The sequence below is a fragment of the Anolis carolinensis genome, chromosome 5 (genome assembly GCF_035594765.1).
Source record: "Anolis carolinensis isolate JA03-04 chromosome 5, rAnoCar3.1.pri, whole genome shotgun sequence".
Lineage (NCBI taxonomy): Eukaryota > Metazoa > Chordata > Lepidosauria > Squamata > Dactyloidae > Anolis > Anolis carolinensis.
The window spans coordinates 52,984,048-53,002,210 of record NC_085845.1 but is presented as its reverse complement, the minus strand read 5'-3'; the positions used below and the strand labels follow the sequence as shown (position 1 = coordinate 53,002,210).

General features: G+C 39.5%; 1 protein-coding gene across 1 annotated transcript in view; it reads right to left on the bottom strand.

Moving 5' to 3' along the window:
• Window positions 1–12,491, bottom strand: part of rxfp1 (relaxin family peptide receptor 1) — a 46,225-nt gene extending 33,734 nt beyond the window's left edge. The window contains exons 1-2 of the mRNA XM_008111922.3: window positions 12,222–12,491; window positions 1,116–1,271 (exon numbers count right to left, since the gene is read on the bottom strand). Coding sequence (XP_008110129.2) covers window positions 1,116–1,271; window positions 12,222–12,270 — 205 coding nt within the window. The 5' untranslated portion in view covers window positions 12,271–12,491. The remainder of the gene's footprint in view (window positions 1–1,115; window positions 1,272–12,221) is intronic.
• Window positions 12,492–18,163: the final 5,672 nt, after the last annotated feature.

Sequence of the window (18,163 nt, the reverse complement as noted above, 5' to 3'; positions counted from 1 at the left end):
GTGATCGACAGAAGTAGTTTTGTCTTACATGATGTACTCAATCCATAAACCATTTCAAAACTGTATAGAAACTGGGGGGGGGGGGCTGAATCTAATGAGATCCTTAGTTACATACCATTTGGATTATTGTCATGCACTAGGCTGTCTTTGAAGAGTGTTCAGAAACTGCAGCTGGTCCAAAGAGCTGCAGTCAGGTTGCTAACTGGGGCTGGCTACAGACAGCGGACAACTCCCCTGTTGCAGCAGCTCCTTGGGCTGCCAATTTGTTTCTGGACACAATTCAATGTGCTGGTTATGGCCTTTAAAGTCCTGGATGGTTGAGGTCCCAGGCTATTTGGCTGACCACATCCCCTTGTACGAATCTGCCTGGGCCTTGAGATCTTCAGAAAAGGCCCTTCTCTCAGTCCCACCTCCATCTCAAGCTCGGTTGGTGGGAATGAAAGAGCAGGCCTTCTCCTTGACTCTGGAACTCCCTGCCCAGGGAAACCAGAATAGCCCCTTCCTTGCTGTTCTTCTGGTGGCAGGCTAAACCTTTTTATTCAGACAGGCTTTTAAAGAAGGAGGTTTTTAAGATCAAGTCTGTGATTTTAGTTATGAATATGTTTTAATTGGCTTTAAGGGTTTAAATTGTCTATTTTTAATATTGCTCATGTTTAATCCCATTTTAATGTTGGTATATGTTTAGGTTTTGATTGTATTGTATTGATTTATTGTGAGCCACTTTGAGTCTCTTTTCCAGAGAGAAAAAGTGGAATATAAAAAATAATATTAAATTATTTGTTGCTCTGATTATTATGGTCTCTCTAGGTAGTTCTAGGTCCTCCAGTATAACTCTATGGTCAACATCCATTAGACATTAGTAAAGATTCACTGAACGATATGAAGATTCCTAAAGAGGTGTCCTCTCGGGTAAAAAATCTAGTATTTTTTAATTTACAATTTTTCTACTGTCACGGGGTCCTCCTCCTCATCCCAGTGAATGTGAAGGATTGACTGCACATGCCAATAACAGTTCTGAAAACATTATTCAACTCTACAAAATGTTTCTCTTTGAAAACATGAATTGTGCTGATGTGTTGTGAACTCGTGATAATAAGAGTTAGGGGTTTGCTTACCACAGTTGTCTTCATCTGCATGATTCCCACAATCATCTATTCCATTGCAGTGGAGAAGCTGAGGCAAGCACTTTGTGATATTCCCACAGGGGAAATAGCCAAGAGGACATGGGACACCAATTTCTGAATCATGAGTTCTTGAAGCAGCATGAATTGCTATTAAAACAAACAGAAGAAGGCTAGATTTTATTTAAAGAAATTAAAATCAGTCAGATTGAACAATTTGTGAGCAAGTGATTGACTGACGCATTCCTGGATGATTCATCCATTTGCATTAAATTTCTACACAAGAAATGGAGATGTGGTTCCATATTACACATATTATCTCAATCTCTGTGTATCTCCACAGAGATAAATATTCTTTTTTTATGTCCTGGAAGTACAGCTCTGGATGTTCAAGAGTAAATTATTGCTAATAGTGGCAAAGGGTAGTACCATATAAGTGGCACAATTTAGAAACAGATATGTTGCTGAGACCCAAATCCCGGGCCCTCTATTGCAAGTTCATGAAAGGGCTATAGCTCAATGGTAGAATAAGTGCTTTGCATGCAAATTCTGAACATAACTATCATAATTTTCAAACTATGTATTCACTAGTGAACCAGTGAAAGGGAGTATTTGCCTTTGTATACATAGCCTGAGATTTGTATTCTATATTTGGGCATAGGTTTCAAAATCTGCCTTTTGAAAAAACTTGAAAAATGAAACCAAGACAAGAAATCTGGGGGAGTATTTGTTAAAGCCGTAAGTGAGAGCAAACATTTACACATGGAAATCTTCTGTCCCCTGTCTGAGAACTTACAACATTTGCTAAATGAAAGAAGGAAAGATCACCCAGCTGAAGTCTGTTTTGATCTAGCATTTTTCACCTGCATTTTAAAAAAGAAGCACCCGAGAATGTTACTCTGCAAATGTCACCTTTTGAGTAGAGCAATTTAATTGGTGGCGTGTAATTCAAAAGTGGCCTGTGAGAAAGATTGTTTATCCATATAAAAATATCTGATGTGAAGTGTGGAGTCCTATTGCCCAAACAGAGTAAAAGATGAGGAGGTGGAGAGAAACAAAGACATATTTAAGCAGAATGTAATCAGATTGAACAAACAATTTCCTTGGTAATCCATCTGGTAGTTTACACAATTATGAAGACCCTCCGCATAATAACTGGGAACCTACAGAACATTGCTCTTCCTAGGCCAGTGGTTCTCAATCTGTGGGTCCCCAGATGTTTTGGCTTTCAACTCCCAGAAATCCCAACAGCTGGTAAACTGGCTGGGATTTCTGGGCCAGAACACTTGGGAACCCACAGGCTGAGAACCACTGTCCTAGGCCATTTCTCCTGTAGTCAGTAATTCTAACACCTCCTACTCCACCTTCACACTTTCACACATGTTCCCTGCTCATCTCAGTAACTTCTAGTGCTTCTTCCTTGGGACCTCTAAAACAGATCCTAGTTCAGTTAGTATGGCCAGTGGTTGGGGGCTTTGGGGAGTTGTTCAACAATAGCTAGAGATCCAACAATGCTAGAGAAGGCAAATACACATCCACAACTTAAGGGGTACAACCAAGGTTCTTGTCAGGAGCAATGATATCATCACAGCTGGAAGAAAAGGATGGTGGGAGGAATCATAGCCCTCCACATCACCTGCAACAATGGCATTACTGGCAGCACACCTTAAGGACAGGAGGTCTTCTCCACCCCCTTTCTGGTTTGTGACAAGGCAGTTGTTACAGTGGAAACTAGGGAGTTATTTCCTTTCATGTTCATTTGCTGGTGTTTGGCTTCCATCAACCAGCAGAACAAACTAACAGCCACTTTGCATATCAAATTACATTCCCAGGGTTCACTCCATTGCCCCAGCTCATTATGATGACTGACCTCTTTCAATTAACTTTGCGAACATCCCATCATTGTCTGCCTTCTTTGTTCCTTTACCTTTTAAAATATTTTCTTCCCCTCTTTTCTAATTTTTCCTTGACAAACTAGTTATTCATAGATGAATCCTATCTGTTCACTCCAGTCCCAAGTGAGCAAATTCTTAATTTCTTCCTTAGGATCAAGCAGTACTTGTACTCGAAGCAATATTGCAGACTTTCCACAAGAATGATTAAACTAATCTCATTTAGAATGAAGAATGAGCAATCATGGATTGATTTGTAGAGGTTTTTAATTCTGTTAAAGAATTCCATTCAGTGCTTTTGATTTTATATCATATGCTTGTATCCTCATCTGGTTCTTTTTAAACCAAATAGTTTCTAGTTACTTTACCAGTTTATCCTAAGCTATTAAAAGCTCTAGTTGAATGACAGCTCAGTCCAAATAGAATCTCGTCTATAAATTAATTGTGGATGAGATAGCAGATTTGGTATGTATTACCAAGATCTGATTTGTTCTCTCCAGTTGTCCTCTCCTGGATACTGGGTATAACATCAACAAAGACTCAAAGGTCATAAAGAGGGATTTTGTTGTGCTACAGAAATTCCATCTCCCACTTTAGGTTTCTTGTTTATTCCTGTGCCTGTTTTAATCACCAACATTAAATATTGCCATGTGTAATATCATGTTGGATGAAAGGAACATTAAAAAGCTTATTTTTGATGCCCTAGCAAGCTTTCCTATTTGTTCATTTAAATTATATTTCTCTTTCACCAGGGAAGTGACATTTGTGAAGATGTTTTATGCTTGATTTCTTGATTTCCATTGCATTTCTTTAGAGCGTTTGAGTAAATAGACATTTGCATAACATAACTTTTGCCATGCAAATGGATAAATGAATCATTTGAAAAAGTGGCTCATGGACCTGTAGAGAAAGCTACCTTAACTAAGAAGAATCATGAGGAGCAAAATGAATAAATGTGCATGATTCATTGCTCAAAAGATCAGTTTTAAATTTGTTATGCACTTAAAAAGTGCTATCTAGCATTTGTGGAGGAAAAAGCATTGAAGTCTCTCAACCTACTCATGGTAAATACTCATGTTCTTACATGCCTATATATTGAAATATGTTCAGTTACATCACCTTGATTATTTGGATTCCATATGTATGGAGTCAACTTCAAAATACAATAGCAAGAGATTGTATCTCAAGTGAGGAGAGCAATGTTGTATTTTGCCAAAATGTGAAGGAAATAACTTTAGTGAAAATTAACTATAAACATGGTGTAAAATCTCAGACAATTTTCTAAACCATTGTTTATTTCTTCAGAATTAGGGATTCTACATTTAGATCTCCTCATTTGGAATAGTTTTAAGACAGGGAAGTTGTAGGGCTTCTTCACCCTAGGTCAGGAACCATCTTTTTATTTTCATTCAAACATCTTCTCTCAATTCTTTTAGTAGTGAAAGGATAGTTGATGGGTATCCAAACTAATAGTGGCATTGCCTAGTCCACATTTGACTAGTTTGCTTGCAAGAAAGTAATGGGGTACTTTGTCAAAGGCCTTACTGAAATCAAAATATGCTACATCCACAGCATTCCCTGCATCCACCAAGCTTGTAACTCTATCGATAAAAGAGATAAGATTTGTCTGGCATGACTTGTTTTTGAGAAATCCATGTTGACTTAGTAATCACAGAATTCCTTTCTAAGTGATTGTAAACTGCCTCCTTAATGATCTGCTCCAGAATCTTTCCTGGTTTTGATGTCAGGCTGACTGGACGATAATTATTTGAGTCCTCTTTTTTCCCCTTCTTGAAGGCAGGAACATTTGCCCTCCTCCAGTCTGCTGGGACTTCTGTTCTCTAAGAATTCTCAAAGATTATTGCCAGTGGTTCTGAATTGACTTTTGCTAGTTCCTCCAATACTCTTGGATGTAGTTCATCTGGCCCTGGAGACTTGAATTCACTTGGAGTTGCCAGGTATTCCGGGACTACTGCTTTGCTTATTTTAGGTTGAATTTACCCTATTACCTTGTCTGCTCTGTATTGCTCCAGTTGAACACCGATCTTCTTTTGGGAGAAGACTGAGGCAAATAAGATGTTGAGCAGCTCTGCCTTTCCCCTATCCCCTGTTAGCATTTCACCACCTTCTCCATGCAGAGGCCCTACTATTTCTTTTTCTTCCTTTTTCTACTGACATAACCAAAGAACCCCTTTCTATTGGTTTTAATTTCTCTGGCAAGCCTGAGTTCATTTTGTGCCTTACAAACCTTTTCCCTACATAAGTTGTTTATTTGTTCGAATTCCTCTTTGGTGATTCCCCCCTTTTCCATTTCTTGTGCATGTCTCTTTTAAATTTTAGCTCAGCAAAATGTTCTTTGGACATCCATACTGGTTGTTTCAAACTTCTCATTTTTTCTCCTTGCTGGCACAGTTTGCTCTTTGCATGTTTGCTCTTCTTTCCTCATGTTTGGTCATCTGATCAAGGAAGACTTCATCCAGTTCTTCTATCTGGCTTGGAGGTCTGTAGTAGACCCCCACAATTACATCTTTTTAAATTGTTGTTCCCTTAATTCTTATCCAGATCATCTCAACCTGGTTTCCAGGACTGAAATCTTGCATCTCTTCACATGTGTAAATATTTTTGATATATAATACTATTCCACCCCCTCTCCTGTTTGGTCTAGTTCTCTGAAATAGGTTATACCCCTCCATTGCTACACTCCAATTACAGGACTCGTCCCACCAGGTTTTAGTTATGCCTATTACATTGTAATTGCTTTGTCGTGCTAAGAGTTCCAGCTCATCTTGTTTATTTCCCATGCTCTGGGCATTAATGTAAAGACATCTACAGTCATGGGACATTCCCCTTAGCTATTTATTTGAGATTATTGTCCCCTCACTTCTTGGTGCTTGTTGTGTTTGTCCAACTCTCTCTTTAGTCTTTTGTCTGTTCCCAAGGATAATGTCGCCCTCCTCCACACAACCTAGTTTGATAAACTACTTGATAAACTACTGTTCCCAAGGATAATGTCACCCTCCCCTACACAACCTAGTTTAAAGTTTGCCTGATCAGGATTGTCAGCCTTTGAACAAAAACATTCTTTTCTACTTCCGTGAGGTGCAACTCATCCCATGCCAGGCCGTCTTCCTGAAAGAGTTGACCATGGTCCAGAAAGCCAAATTGTTCTTCCTGACAACACCTGTCGAGCCAGTTATTCACCTCTATTATTTTTCTAACTCTTCCTGGGCTGTGTTGTACAACGGGAAGGAGAGCTGAAAAGACCATCTGCACATTAAGATCTTTTAGCTTTCTTCCAAGAGCTTCAAAGCCCTTTCTGATGTTTTGAAGACTACGCCTTGCAGTATCATTGGTTTCTACATGAACTAACATGAAAGGGGGAAGGTCAGAGGGCTTGCTGAGTCTTGTCAGTTGCTGAATTATGTAGTGGATTTTTGTCCCAGGGAGGCAGCATATTTCTCTAGACATCCTATCAGGTTGGAAAATCATTGCTTCTGTTCCTCTCAGGAGGGAGTCGCCTATGACCAACACCCATCTACTGTTACAGGAAAGGATTTCTTTCCTGTAAGGTGTTCTGTAGATCTCCTGAAAACTGGCCCTATTGCTGAACTGGATTGTGTAGCTCTAAACTGGCCTCCTCCTCAGAGATATCCCCCCTGCAGTCATCAAGTATAATGCAGTCAGACATGTGCAAAAAACCCTCATTCTCCCTAGTGTATTCTTGTTCTGCCTCATCTAGGATTGGGGAAAGAGCCTCTGCTTCACTCTGTGATTGCAAATTCCATGTTTGTAAACTATTCTCCCTCCAGAGACAACCCCCATACATTGATAAAGGACGGTCCACTCAGCTGTATCTAAGAACTGCTCATCCTCCCCAAGGTGTTGTATGACCTCATTATCGGTTACAGGTGAGAGAACTTGAAATCAATTGTATAATTCCAGATTAATAGAAGGATTAACAGAATGATGCCTGGTCCTCTTTCTCTTTCTAAATGTTAATTTTTTCCAAGTATCAGCCTTCTCCACATTTGAAGTGACTTCCCTATAGCCTTAACCTGAATGTTGTTCTGATGTGAGTTGTGTATCTAGAATAGCCTGCTGGGCTGTGTCTAGGAAAAACTCAAGTTTCTGTTGTAGTGCTGAGGTTTCTGGGCCTGTGTCTGATGACAATGGGAATGATAGTTTTCCTGACAGGCCTGGCTCCGAAAGGCCTGAGGTGTCTCTTGAACAGAGTGTGGATGCTCACAGCCAAATTTCTGAGAGAGGCCCCACAGCAGTCGTTCTCTGAAAATCAGTCTTCTGAGGATGATTTGTCAGGTGCAGAATTTAATGAGCTTGAAGATAGAAGGGAAGGATTTTCTAAACAAAGAGATTTCACAGGTTTGGTGAAGGTCAGCCCATCTGGGGGGGGGGGGGGGAGGGAAAATAAATAATTATAGGGCGGAAAAGTGAAACGGAATTTGTTTTTTTTCATTGCATAAGACAGGAAAGGCTTTATAAGAGACAAGGGAGGGCTTTTACCTCAGTCTGGTCAATGTTGGATTTTCATGAGTCTTTCAAGTGCATTTCTAGTTTCATGGTTCCTGTTTTGCCAAGTTCCTGTTCTTGTGGATTTTTCAACTTTGTTTCTTGTGTTTTGTCTTTGTACCAGGAAATTCATGGACTAATTCATGCCTATTGAAGATAGCTTTTTAGACTAAACTGTTTGCATCATTTTCATTGCTTTGCTCTCATATATCCTTCAATAAACTGCTCACAGTTATACTCAACTGGTGAGGTGTCTAAGGTCAGAGAGGTTTCTGCTCCAGGATACAACAGTTTCCTAATGTCCTTAAGTGTCTCTATATGAATCTTAAGTTGCTGGATGTTCTCTTCCATTAAAATGAGTTGTTTGCATTTGCTGCAGATGTAGCTCACTAGATATTCTGTCAAGATGATGTACATCCCACAGCTGCTTCATGCAATTGGAACAGCTTGCCCCCACTCCATATCCAGGTGACCAGGTTACCAAACAAGAACTTTTACTGAACTTTGGCCCTTCTTCTCAAAACCCCATAGTTCTCATGTTCATTATTTTTCCAAAGATTAGTGTTGAACAAATTGCATGCATCGCTGAAGCTCAATTACTGGCTCTGCCCCCAGAAAGGTGGGATGATCTAGCTGAAGCTCCACCCCTTGAACATATTTCAAACGCAGAACCAAAGCTCCACCCCTCTTAAGCACAGAGCCTTAAACACAAGGCCTCAAGCAGAGGGATCAATTCCGTAGACACCAGAACAATCCCAAAGCCTTAACAACACACTCACCAACTTATAAACAAGTGCCCAGCCTTTAAATAACAAAAAACAAAAAACACTCAGCTTTTTTCTGCAAGGTGAAGAGTACCTCTGGCTAGATGGCTCCCCACTTTCTTCTTCAGCAGCTGGAGCTCAACTGCTGGCTTTGCTCTCAGAAAGGTCAGATGACCTAGCTGAAGTTCCACCCCTTGAACATGTTAGAGAAAGCTACCCTAAAATTAGCAGAGTATCCAAAAACAAAAAGGATAAAAAGTTGAGCATTCAGCTCATTAGTGAGCAGAGCATGAGATGCCGTGTGATGTGGCTGTAAAGAATTCAGAGCTTAGGCAGGCAAAAATGCAGAGTCCAATCTTAAAAAAATCACAAAACGGTTTATTTACAGTAATAAATAATAACTGCATTTCTTAATAGTAAATAACTGGGTCTGTGCTACTCTAACAGTCATTTCTTCTAAGGTTTCAAAGAGGGGAAGAGAGGGGAAAATCATCCATCACTATATCTCTCTGTCACACATGCAGTGAGAGATCGCAAAGCACACAGCTCATACTCTCCATACTAGGATATAAGAAAACTTAAGTCAGTCAGGCTTGTAGTAGAAAAGTATCAATTCTACACAGGAGACATGGAGGAAGGGAAATCCTTACCCTATTCTAAGTTAACCAAACTGTTCCTTATTGAGAACTTGAGACTTGGGCACTGTGGGATTGAATTCCAACAGAACACACCTCCACTCCTTGAACACACCTAGGTAGCTTTGAAGTTCAACATTAGCCACATCATCAGTCTCCAACTGAAGCTAGTCATCATTGACTTCTCTTATGTCTGCCATTCATGTCTCTATTTGTGTGATATTTCTGTTTTGTTTTTACTACGTTGCTAGAGTCTATTTACTGAAATCTTTTTTCCCCATAGTGGTTCAGTAGGCAGAGAAACACTTGGAATTAAGGAGGAGCAAAGAGTACTCTGAGCCTGAAAATTAGTCCAAGAATTTGTTTCCAATAAGAAAACTGTGCTGTTTAGCATAAAATGTACCCTTAATTTGCACCCAATTTTTTAAAATGTCAGCAGTCAGAAAAAGCACAGCTTCTAGTTGTTGTTGCTGTTGAAAAGTCAGAAATGTCGGGCAGTCTACTATCAGTTACCAAGAAGCCTGATGATAGATTCTGATCCAATTTTTGCCCACGCCTGGACAAAATGAGAAGTACACAATGTTTGTGATATACTCACAGAGCAGATTTCATTCTGCTATTAATCTACACTTTCCAGGCATTTCTCCTGCCTTTATCTCTGATCACGTTAATGCTATGCAAAACAGATACAATGAAGTCAATCCAAGGTTTTATATGGCACTTCAGAAAACAGCCTTAATAAGCAAACATTTTGTTTCATTGTGCAAGTCGTTGTTGAAGGCTTTCATGGCCATGTTCCAGAAGTATTCTCTCCTGACGTTTCACCCACATCTGTGGCAGACATCCTCAGAGGTTGTGAGGTATATGGGAAAAACTAAGAAAGGAAGGTTTATATATCTGTGGAAAGTCCAGGGTGAGAGAAAAACTCTTGTCAGTTGGAGGCCAGTGCAAATGTTGTAATGAATCACCTTAATTAGTATTGAATAGCTTCATCCCCTGGCTTCTTTCTGCCGGGGGAATCCTTTGTTCAGAGTTGTTAGCTGCCCCTGATTGATTCGTGTCTGGAACTCCTCTGTTTTTAGAGTGTTGTTCCTTATTTACTGTTCTGATTTTTGAGTTTTTTTAAATACTGGTAGCTAGATTTTGTTCATTTTCATGGTTTCCTCTTTTCTGTTGAAATTGTCCACATGCTTGTGGATTTCAATGGCTTCTCTGTGTAGTCTGACATGATAGTTGTTGGAGTGGTCAAGTATTTCTGTGTTCTCAAATAATATACTGTGTCCAGGTTGGTTCATCAAGTGCTCTGCTATGGCTGATTTCTCTGGTTGAGTTAGTCTGCAGTGCCTTGCATGTTCTTTGACTCGTGTTTGGGTGCTGTGTTTTCTGGTCCCAAAGTGATGTAACTGCCAAAGCACTTCTGAGTACCATTGAGCTCCTGGTGGCACAATGGGTTAAACCTTTGTGCCAGCAGGACTGCTGCCCGACAGGTTGGCGGTTTGAATCTGAGGAGAGTGGGTTGAGTTCCCTCTGTCAGCTCCAGTTCCCAGTACGGGGACATGAGAGAAGCCTCCCACAAAATGTTAAAACATCAAACATCCAGGCGTCCTCTGGGTAACGTCCTTGCAGACAACCAATTCTCTCACACCAGAAGTGACTTGCAATTTCTCAAGTCTCTGAGTACTTGAGAAAAAAACCCCTTGAAGATCAATAGGTACCGCTCCGGCAGGAAGGTAATGGCGCTCCATGCAGCCACATGACCTTGGAGGTGTCTACGGACAACGCCGGCTCTTCGGCTTAGAAATGGAGATGAGCACCAACCCCCAGAGTCAGACATGACTGGACTTAACGTCAGGGGAAAACCTTTACCTTTTTAAAACCTATTGTGGTAGTAACACTCAGCTCCTACCTTAGTGAAATTTCTTTCCTACTGGGACATTCAATGATATTTGAAAATATATTCCAGAGTTTTTCTGAACCCCCTGGACTTGGTTTTGAGATGCATGGAAAGGATTTCATGGTACAGAGAGATTCCCCCATGATGTCACATGAAGTAAAACAAACATAGTTTGTGTTTCTGCACTGTACCATTGATGTTGACAGTACCAACATTTATTGGCCCAAATCCTATTTTAGTTCTGAATAGAGTAGACCTATTGAATCAATTAGATTGGATTGGGAAATGGGTGGGTGGGGATGTCAAAGGTCAATCACATATAACAATAAAATTAAAAGGAAAGGACTGATGGACATTGTGAACAATTCATAGAGCAAGTTCTTGCACGTACACAGAGCAAGAAAAAAAAAGGGAGATGGTAATCTGGAGAGGAAGCACAGGATGATATAGAAATATAAAATGGACATTGGAATAATTTAGAAAGAGCGATTTTAAAGTGATCTGTGCAGATTCCCTTCTTTTCTTGCTTTGCATGTTTCTATCACCAATTGAATTTTCATGTAGTGTTGTCCCCTCCAAATCTATGTCTCCAAATGGATAGCATAGCCCATTCTAATATTTCCAGATTGACATTTTCAAATCTTTAGAGAAGGGTAACTTTTCTGTAGATACATGTTTCAAGTATAGCTACAAATTTATAGCAGTCTGTCTGATTTTAGAAAAAAACAGATGAAATAAATTATATTCATTTTAACAATAAACCTGAATGCTGCAGGAAGTGTCTAGACGATATATATATATACACACACAAACATACATACACATATACATATACCAATGAAGCTTTATAAAAGTGATCATGACACATTTCATCTGCTTCTCTTCATTTACTATTACATCCTGCAGTGTTTCATCCTCGAGAGCTTCAACCAACCAAGCAAACACATTACTATACTTTGAAACAGAATATTACTATCACACAATGAAAAAGTTTTTCAAGAAGGAATGAGTTAAATACAAATCAATCTAGAAAACCACCGTAGTATGTGTGTGTGTGTATGTGTGTGTAGATATATATATCTATATATGGCAGTTCAAGAAGGAAGCCTGCATACAGCTTGCCAGTCAGTTTTAAGTCATTTTTAAAGATTCTGAGCCAAAGGTATACTTTCACATCATGGAAAGGATGCAATATATTGACATCCTTGGGTATAACAGCTGCCGGACATATATTTGCATTGCTAAGAGCTCTGAAATGTCATTATCTCAAAGAACCAGGAATTTGTCAGAGAAAAAAAATCTTTAAACAAAATATCACAAAGAGAAAATTAGTTTCTAGACTCTATTTCCTATATATTTCAAGGCAGAAAACAGAAAGGATTACTCACCGCTTGTTTCAATAGCTAAGAATATGCAGAACAGAAAATCAAGTGGCATCTTTGTAATGTGACAGACAAATAGAGAACTAATACTGTCCCCCAGATTCCATGCAATGCCTCAGCAGTTTCTGTTGTTGGCTAGGCAAGTCTTCACGGAAAGCATCATACACGTTCCTTGCTTCCCTGGTCTTTCTCCTTTGCAACTTCCCTCCCTCCTTTTCCCAGTGAAGAGAGGCATAGGCTCAGATCAACCAGCACAGAAAAAAAAGAAGGAAGTGGGGGTGGAAAGTTTCAAAGAACAAACAGTCTCTTCTTGTTTATTCTTGGTTTTTCTTTCTGTGCCCCTGACCGCTTAAAGACGGAACAGCACTGCTAAAAAAATTATACTTTGATCAAGGTTACCATGATCAAAATATTCAGTCATTTGATTAATAGAGCTAAGGGTCTCTTTCATTGCTACTGCTGCTATTACTAAATACCAAATGGAGTATTTAAGAACAACAACAATTATTTAAAACATGATTTCATTTAAGCGGGACCATTATTTTTTTAAAAGCAGGCTTTAACTTGCACAGAAACAATGATTGGTCTCTCCCTTTTCATTCATTCACTTATTTATTTCACTCGTATGCTGACTTCTTCCCAGATTTTATTTTATTTATTTATCATATCAGAAGCGAAACTGAGGAAACAGTTGTAATGTGTTTAGAAATATAAAGTTTAAAACTTGGCATTATACCAAATGTCCTTGAACCAGAATCTGGCCACTTGGAGTGCCTCTGGTGTCGTTGCGAGAAGGTCCTCCATTGTGCATGTGGCAGGGCTCAGACCGCATTATTGCAAGTGGTCTGTGGTTTGCTTTCCCTCACATCGCATGTCGCAGACTCCACTTTGTAGCCCCATTTCTGAAGATTGGCTCGGCACCTTGTGGTGCCAGAGCGCAGTCTGTTCAGTGCCTTCCATGTTGCCCAGTCGTTTGTGTGCCCAGGAGTGAGCCTCTCATTCGGTCTCAGCCATGGCTTGAGGTTCTGGGTTTTGGCCTGCCACTTTTGGACTCTCGCTTGCTGAGGTGTTCCTGCAAGTATCTCTGTAGATCTTAGAAGGCTCCTTGGGCTCTTCCCAGACTGGAGCTCAAGACGCCTTCCAGAAAGAGCTGATTTAAAAAATGTGAACAATTTAAAACAATTACAAACAGAATATAAAACAATATAATCAGATGGAAGATAAACAAAATACCCCAGTAAAAGCTATCCTGGCTGGGGTTGTTTATTTGTTTTTGTTGGTTTACGACAGCATTGAATGTTTACCATTCTTTTTTTTGGAAACCGCCCTGTGTCCCCTTTGGGAGATACATGAGGGATATGAATAAAGTTTTATTATTACAATAGAAGCTTGCTTAAACAAAAATATATTTGCCTGCAGATGGAAGGAGGGCAGGGAGCGGCTGGCCAAGCTTACCATGAAATAGAGTTCCAGGATACGGGGGCAGCCACTGAGAAGGCTGTCCTCACCAAGTGAGACTGTGATAGCTGTAGAACCAAGACAAAGCCTTTTCCTGTAGATCTCAGAACCCTGGCAGGTTCAAATGGAGAGATATGATCTTTCAGACCTTCTGAGGTGAAGGGTAATTAAATATGTAATAACTCAGTTCCCATGGGAAGAGCCATTCTATAGAGACGAAGAAACAGTTGGAAACCTTTTTTTCCCCTGCACCCTGTTGATTCACCCAGGGAGGGAAGAAAATATATCCATGTTCATGTTTATGTGGTAAGAGCCCTTTGTTATTTTTCAGAAATTGTATATATTTTTTGCCATTCCTGTTGTGTTCAATGAACAATATTCTTTGCTGAATTTCTTAGCCATCTTTGATATTCTAGCGTTCTCAAGGTCATTTTAGAATTTTAAAATGCTCTGAGGCTAACAAGATGTCCTTTAGTAGTGGTTTTTCATCATTGTTGAGCAGTAGGAAATGATACACAATATATCTTTGAACTTGTTAAGCTTGGTAGGATACTGACGGCGTGGAGGTCAGGGAGGTGGTCAGGGCATGTGCTGGGTGGGTTTCTCCAAACTCCATCAATCATCTTCTCCAGCACCCTGATGAATTGGTTGCAATTGTCTGCCACATCAATTCCTCTTCAATGTCAGACTCAAACACATCAGTAGTCTGAAGTCCAAACATTTATTCAATATCTATAATACATTTTTACAAAGCATAGCAAAAGCCATCGCTCTGAGCTGGCATTCTTCTATAGCCTCTTGCCTCGGCAAGCACCAGCTCAACACACACAGAGATAAGAAACACATTCCTCAGTACGAAGGAAGTTCTGACCTCCAAAGCTGGAAACCATGCCTGATAGGTCATAGCAATCACAACAGGCTGTCAGTCAAAACTAGCCTGCTGTTAACTGTTTCATTACTGAAACACACACTCTTACAAAACAGCAGAAACACTTGATTTACATTTCATACACATACAACCATAATCCAACAGATACTTGACACTAATAACACTACATAACATGATTTTTGTTCCTGGGTTATAAATATAAACTTTTAATTGGTTCTATCATAAATACAGTAGAGTCTCACTTATCCAACACTTGCTTATCCAATGTTCTGGATTATCCAACACATGTTTGTAGTCAATGTTTTCAATACATTGTGATATTTTGGTGCTAAATTCATAAATACAGTAATTACTACATAGCATTACTGCGTATTGAACTAATTTTTCTATCAAATTTGTTGTATAACATGATGTTTTGGTGCTTAATTTGTAAAATCATAACCTAATTTGATGTTTAATAGGCTTTTCCTTAATCTCTCCTTATTATCCAACATATTCGCTTATCCAATGTTCTGCCGGCCCGTTTACGTTGGATAAGTGAGACTCTACTGTGCATGGAAAAAGTTTATTCAACTGCTAAAGCTTTGTTTTTTCAGGACATCCTGCAGTACATTTTGCTATAGTTTTTCAATGAAGCTCTCATGAAGTCTCAACCAATTCAACATAGTTTGTGGCACCACAAAAACAAAATACTTGGAGTATAGCAACTACTTTCAAAGTAAGTACTGCATAATTAAACAGGAATAACACTTTCAAAACAGGAAAAGTAAATGTTTCAAATTTTGTTACATAGTGTAATGAAGCTCATTGAGATGCTCTGGAGTTCTTTCAAAGAATGTAATACAGTAAAGTCTCGCTTATTTGACATTTCGTCGTATCCGATGCTCTTATCCAATGCCCCCCATCCTTTTTTACTCCAGCATTTCACCTTTAGAGGCCATGTTTTTCATTTCTTTCTTTCTTTCTTTCTTCCCCATTTTGGCCAGTACCACTATGTGGAATCCAAAGGAGGAGCTAGAGCATAATGGTTCTGCCTCCCCCACCCCGGTGTGTAGCAATGGTTCAGTCCAAGTTGGAAAGAGGGGCCTTGGCCACGTGGGAGGGGGGGTGGCCAGTGGAGCTCAATGGAGAAGCCTGAGTATTTCAGCATCAGCGCAGCTGAGTGGGGCGACAACACCGACGGATGGGCAGTGAGGCCATAATGGTGGGCAAAGCGTCGTCAGGTGGGCAGTCTCCTTGTGTCTGGAAAACCAAACAGAAGGAGAACTCACTCACCACTGATCTCTGCCAGGATAGAGATAAGGACTTCAACTTCCAGAAGACTCCGTATTATCTGACATTTTCATTTATCCAACGTTATGCCCGCCCATTTATGTTGGATAAGCGAGACTGTACTGTACAACTTCCTTCTTTCTGGAGGAAATTATTTCCTTTTAGGAAATGAAGAGAACAGTGGTAAAGGAAGTGGAGCCTTTTCCTTTTGCTGGTATGGTTACTCCATACAAAGGGGTTTGGGGATGAGGAATTGGTAAGGGAGATGAGCTGAGGAAATATTTCATACGCAATTTCTTCATTTTTTAAAGGAAAATCTTCTTGTCACATAAAGGTTGCTTTTAAAGGGAGTGCTGCAGCTACTAATGGCCCATGAGGTCTCTTCCAACTCTATGATTCTTTTTTTTAAAGAACAACACTCAGAAAGCAAGGGAATTCCAGACAAGAAACAACCAGGGCCAGTCAACACCTCCCAACTCTATGATTCCATGATTCTATCAAAAGAATCTATAGATTCTTTGATTGCTTGTCAACCACATTGGATTTGCTTAGACCTTTCGCCTAATTTCCTTGATATTTTACAAACTGAACAACTATTGTCATTTTAAATATCCTCCAAACACCCTAAAGTCATTCGATCCCCTTTTTGGCCCCTTTCAAATTTCTTAGAGTTCATCTTTTGAGAGGTTCCCGTTTTCTAAACATATGTGATCACCTTGGAGTTTATGGGCAAAATAAATAACACAGATTTGTGTCATGCTTTACAGAAAAGCTGGATAGTTTCTTATTTCCAAAACTTATCCTGCATTAAATCAGATAAGAATACAATCTCCCTTAAGCAACTTCTAATCTCATTTTGGAATCTAAGTTTCAAATTCATACATATTTTAGTGAGCTTATGATATCCTTAAAAAAACCTACAACACAGCAGAGACTTTGTAGGTTTAATAGCTTCATAAGAAGTTCTGTTCTGTGAAAAGGTTCACCTTTTTGACATTTATGGAGTTGTTCAAATGTCCAACAAATATGTGCATGTTCATGTTATTTCAAGAAGTAAATCTTAATGAAACGAAATGAAATCCCTGTTCTATTATCATTAAATAAAGACCCTAGAGCCAGTCCCCGCATGCATCAGAAGCAAATCTGAAACAAAAGTTATATATTATGAGATACTCAGTCATCTATAGGTAGGTCTGGTGACTGCCATCACCTATCTTCTTTACAAACTGGGTTCTTGAAAAAAATAACTGACTATGTTGTAAAGGATTTAAATGTATTTATTAGATCTGGCTTTTAACTGACCACATTTAATTGTTGTTACATAACCCCAATGAACATTTAGTCTAGTGCGGGTCCAAAAGAGACGAGTTTGTTTTGAAGTAAAGATCAAATTATATTTAGTATGAAATTGGAGGTTTAGCATTTCTTCAGTTATAAATGAGGAATGTAGAGTATTCGCTATTAATCATCATCATCATAGGCTATTACTCATGGTCGAGTATGAGTGTCCTCCAGGGGTTGAGTCTTGGCGGTGGATCCATAAGTGACTAGAGACCTATTATGGATCTGCATGGTCTTTCATAGTGAGGACATTCCTTTCCAGATGAAGGTGGTCCCAACGGGTTTGTTTTACGCGCCTTACTCTTGGCACATTTCTTCCTTTAACCCATTATTCATGCCTCTTCAAAATCCACAGCACTGTTGGTAACAACTGACCACCAGATAGAGTGTTCAAGTGCCAGAGCTTCCCAGTTCTCAGTGTTTTTCCACACTTTTAAAAGTTTGTTCTAAGCTCATCTTTAAATCTCTTTTGCTCTCCACTGACATCCTGTTTTCCATCCTTGAGCTGAGAGTAAAGTGACTACTTTGGGACACAATGATTGGACATTTGGACAATGTAGCCAGTCCAGTGAAATTGGTGGTAGAGAATCATTGCTTTGATGCTTCTTCACTATTAATATGATGTGGCAGCAACATAATGGCTTTAAAAAGAAGCAATTTTGAGCTTTCTAGAACTGTGGAAGATGAATATTTAGAAAGCCTGTTGACATTAAATTAAATTGAGAATTGTCAGCTCAAATTACTATTAGTCCTTGCTGTTGATGAAAAGTTAGTTTACTTTTTGATTGGCGCAAACAGTACTAGATGCAAACTGGAAGAAAATGGATATCTTTGAAATTTTTATTCTTCTTCAAATTTAGCCGATGGAGGCAGGCAGCTGGTGCAATTAAGTTCCATCTCCTGTGCAGTTGGGGGTGGGAGGGGCTTTGACCCCACCAAAGAGGAGACCAAAGAAAGTACCTCCAGCTGGAGCTACTTTCTGAGGGTG